The sequence below is a fragment of the Macrobrachium nipponense genome, chromosome 38 (assembly GCF_015104395.2).
Source record: "Macrobrachium nipponense isolate FS-2020 chromosome 38, ASM1510439v2, whole genome shotgun sequence".
NCBI classification, from domain to species: domain Eukaryota; kingdom Metazoa; phylum Arthropoda; class Malacostraca; order Decapoda; family Palaemonidae; genus Macrobrachium; species Macrobrachium nipponense.
Window position 1 is genome coordinate 9,570,344 of NC_061098.1, and position 2,034 is coordinate 9,572,377.

The following is a 2,034-nucleotide window of genomic DNA, read 5'->3' on the forward strand; positions in this document are numbered from 1 at the left end:
AGTCAGATATACACCAAAGGCATAGATTCTAGTTGAACATAATACAGGCAATCCCCGGCTTTTGACAGGGTTCCGTTCTTGAGACACGACGTAAGCAGGAACATTGTCAAAACTCCAAAGAAAACCTTACTTTTAATGCTTTTGGTGTGTTAAAAAAACTATGTAAACTACATTTTTATTGCATTTTTTATAAAAAAAAAAAAAAAAAAAAAACTTCAAATATTGAATATTTTGTATTTTTGGAGTCTATTTCTTATGGCAGATTGGCACCGAAAGCGCTGTAACCCTGGAACGTGTAGCTTAAACCTTTAAATAATTTCTGATGAATATAATTGAAAAGCATCGTAACCTGGAACACTGTAAGCTGAACCCATTGTAAGCCAGGGACTGCCTGTACTAAAAAAAAGACTAGGTTTTCATATGAAGAAAAAATCAAAATATACAAAGAAAAAAAATGTCATTTTAACCTTTTTAATTTTATCCAATAGGTTATTTGATGATGTTTCTAATGTTTTCTAATGTTTGTTGTCTCTAACCACATTCACTTCATTTTCCAGCCTGATCGGGAATTTGAGACTTTCCTCCCAGAAAGCATGAGAGCGCCGGTGATTCATGTTTTGGGGAAGCCACCTCACGAATACAAAGGTGGTTCCAGCGGTTACTCCAATCACTATGATCATCCTCACCCAACAATTGGATAAAGAGAGGATCCAGGTACCATGAAGACTGGGAAAGAGAGGCAGCCTTGGTAGCGGTGGTGTGTTGCGCATAAATGAGAATGCCAGGAGTGCCCAATATTTTCACGGGATTCTGGACGACCGCCTGGACGTCTGGTTCGATGCTGAATGGGGGAAGGGGGAGAATGATAGTTCTCAAAGTCCCTGGTGGTGTTTTGGCTTCCACACCTGGTGATTCTGTCAAGAAACGCGTAGCACAAGTGAACACGCGATCAACGTCACCCAATCCATCGGTGACAGCTGCAAGGTAGTGTTTTGCAATTATCAGTTTGATACATCTGGGTTGTAGAAATTTATTTGGTGTGGGTTTCCTTCTTGTGTTACAAAGCTACTTGGCAAAGCATATGAATAAGCATCGCCTTACAGCAAAGTCCATGCACTGTTCATAAAAAAAATGGTTCTGATTTTGGTATTTTGTTATTGTACTACAGGAAAATTTCTGATTTGCCAAATGCATCAGGAAGTTTCAATCTAACCCTACCCAGCATTTCCAAATTCGCTTCAAAGCCATTGATGATGGGAGGGTAAGGGGAAGTTTTCATTGTTCTCAGTATAAGGTCTATGGTAGGTTATTATTTTATACATGCTGTGTGATAAAGATGTTAATGCATTACAGTGTATTGAAAGTACTTTTCATACCCTGCAAAAATTGATTGGTATAATAGTAACTTATTTTTATAGTGCCTTGTAGAAATGCCATTTACGTGTACCAAGAAAATATTTTTCTACTTGTAATTTTCAGCCTCCCTGATGCCAGAGAGGATTATGAAGGGGCCGACTCGTCTTCTGGATGAAAGCTTGACCTTGTGTGATGATTTGAGTCCATATCTTTTAGATCAAAGTAATTTCCTTGTTGTTGCCATGATGGGAACACAGGGAGTGGGGAAATCAGCCTTGGCATCCCTTTTTGTTAACCCCGGTGTAGATATTAACAAAACTAGGTAAGTCTTTTGTCTTTCTGAACAGTTCATTTCAAGTATTTTGTGTGTTTTGGGATAAGTACAAAAGGCTTTTTGTTTTCAATTGCTTATAGTATACCTTTCCTCTTGTGATTCACTGTAGTGGGGTTGTGTTTAACTCGAGAAACTATTGCCTTTTGTGTGGCATAGAAAAATCCTGTCATTATTATTGCTTGCTTTTTTGAAGTCTTCAAAACACTACAACTACAATTAATTAACTTATTTATATAGGTACTTTTACTAATACTTAATATTTAATGTTCAAAATATTTATCCACTACAATTCCTTTCCTTTAATCCATGTATTTATTTGCTTAAGTGTTATTGATTAATTTGAT

At 36.9% G+C, this 2,034-nt stretch overlaps 1 protein-coding gene across 1 annotated transcript; it reads left to right on the top strand.

The window, feature by feature from the left end:
• Positions 1–212: 212 nt before the first annotated feature.
• On the top strand, positions 213–1,717 carry LOC135209527 (nonsense-mediated mRNA decay factor SMG9-like). Its single transcript, XM_064242179.1, is given in 5 exon segments — positions 213–687; positions 690–728; positions 731–792; positions 795–828; positions 1,480–1,717. Coding segments are annotated over 5 exon segments (507 nt in total). The 5' UTR covers positions 213–518; the 3' UTR covers positions 1,683–1,717.
• Positions 1,718–2,034: the final 317 nt, after the last annotated feature.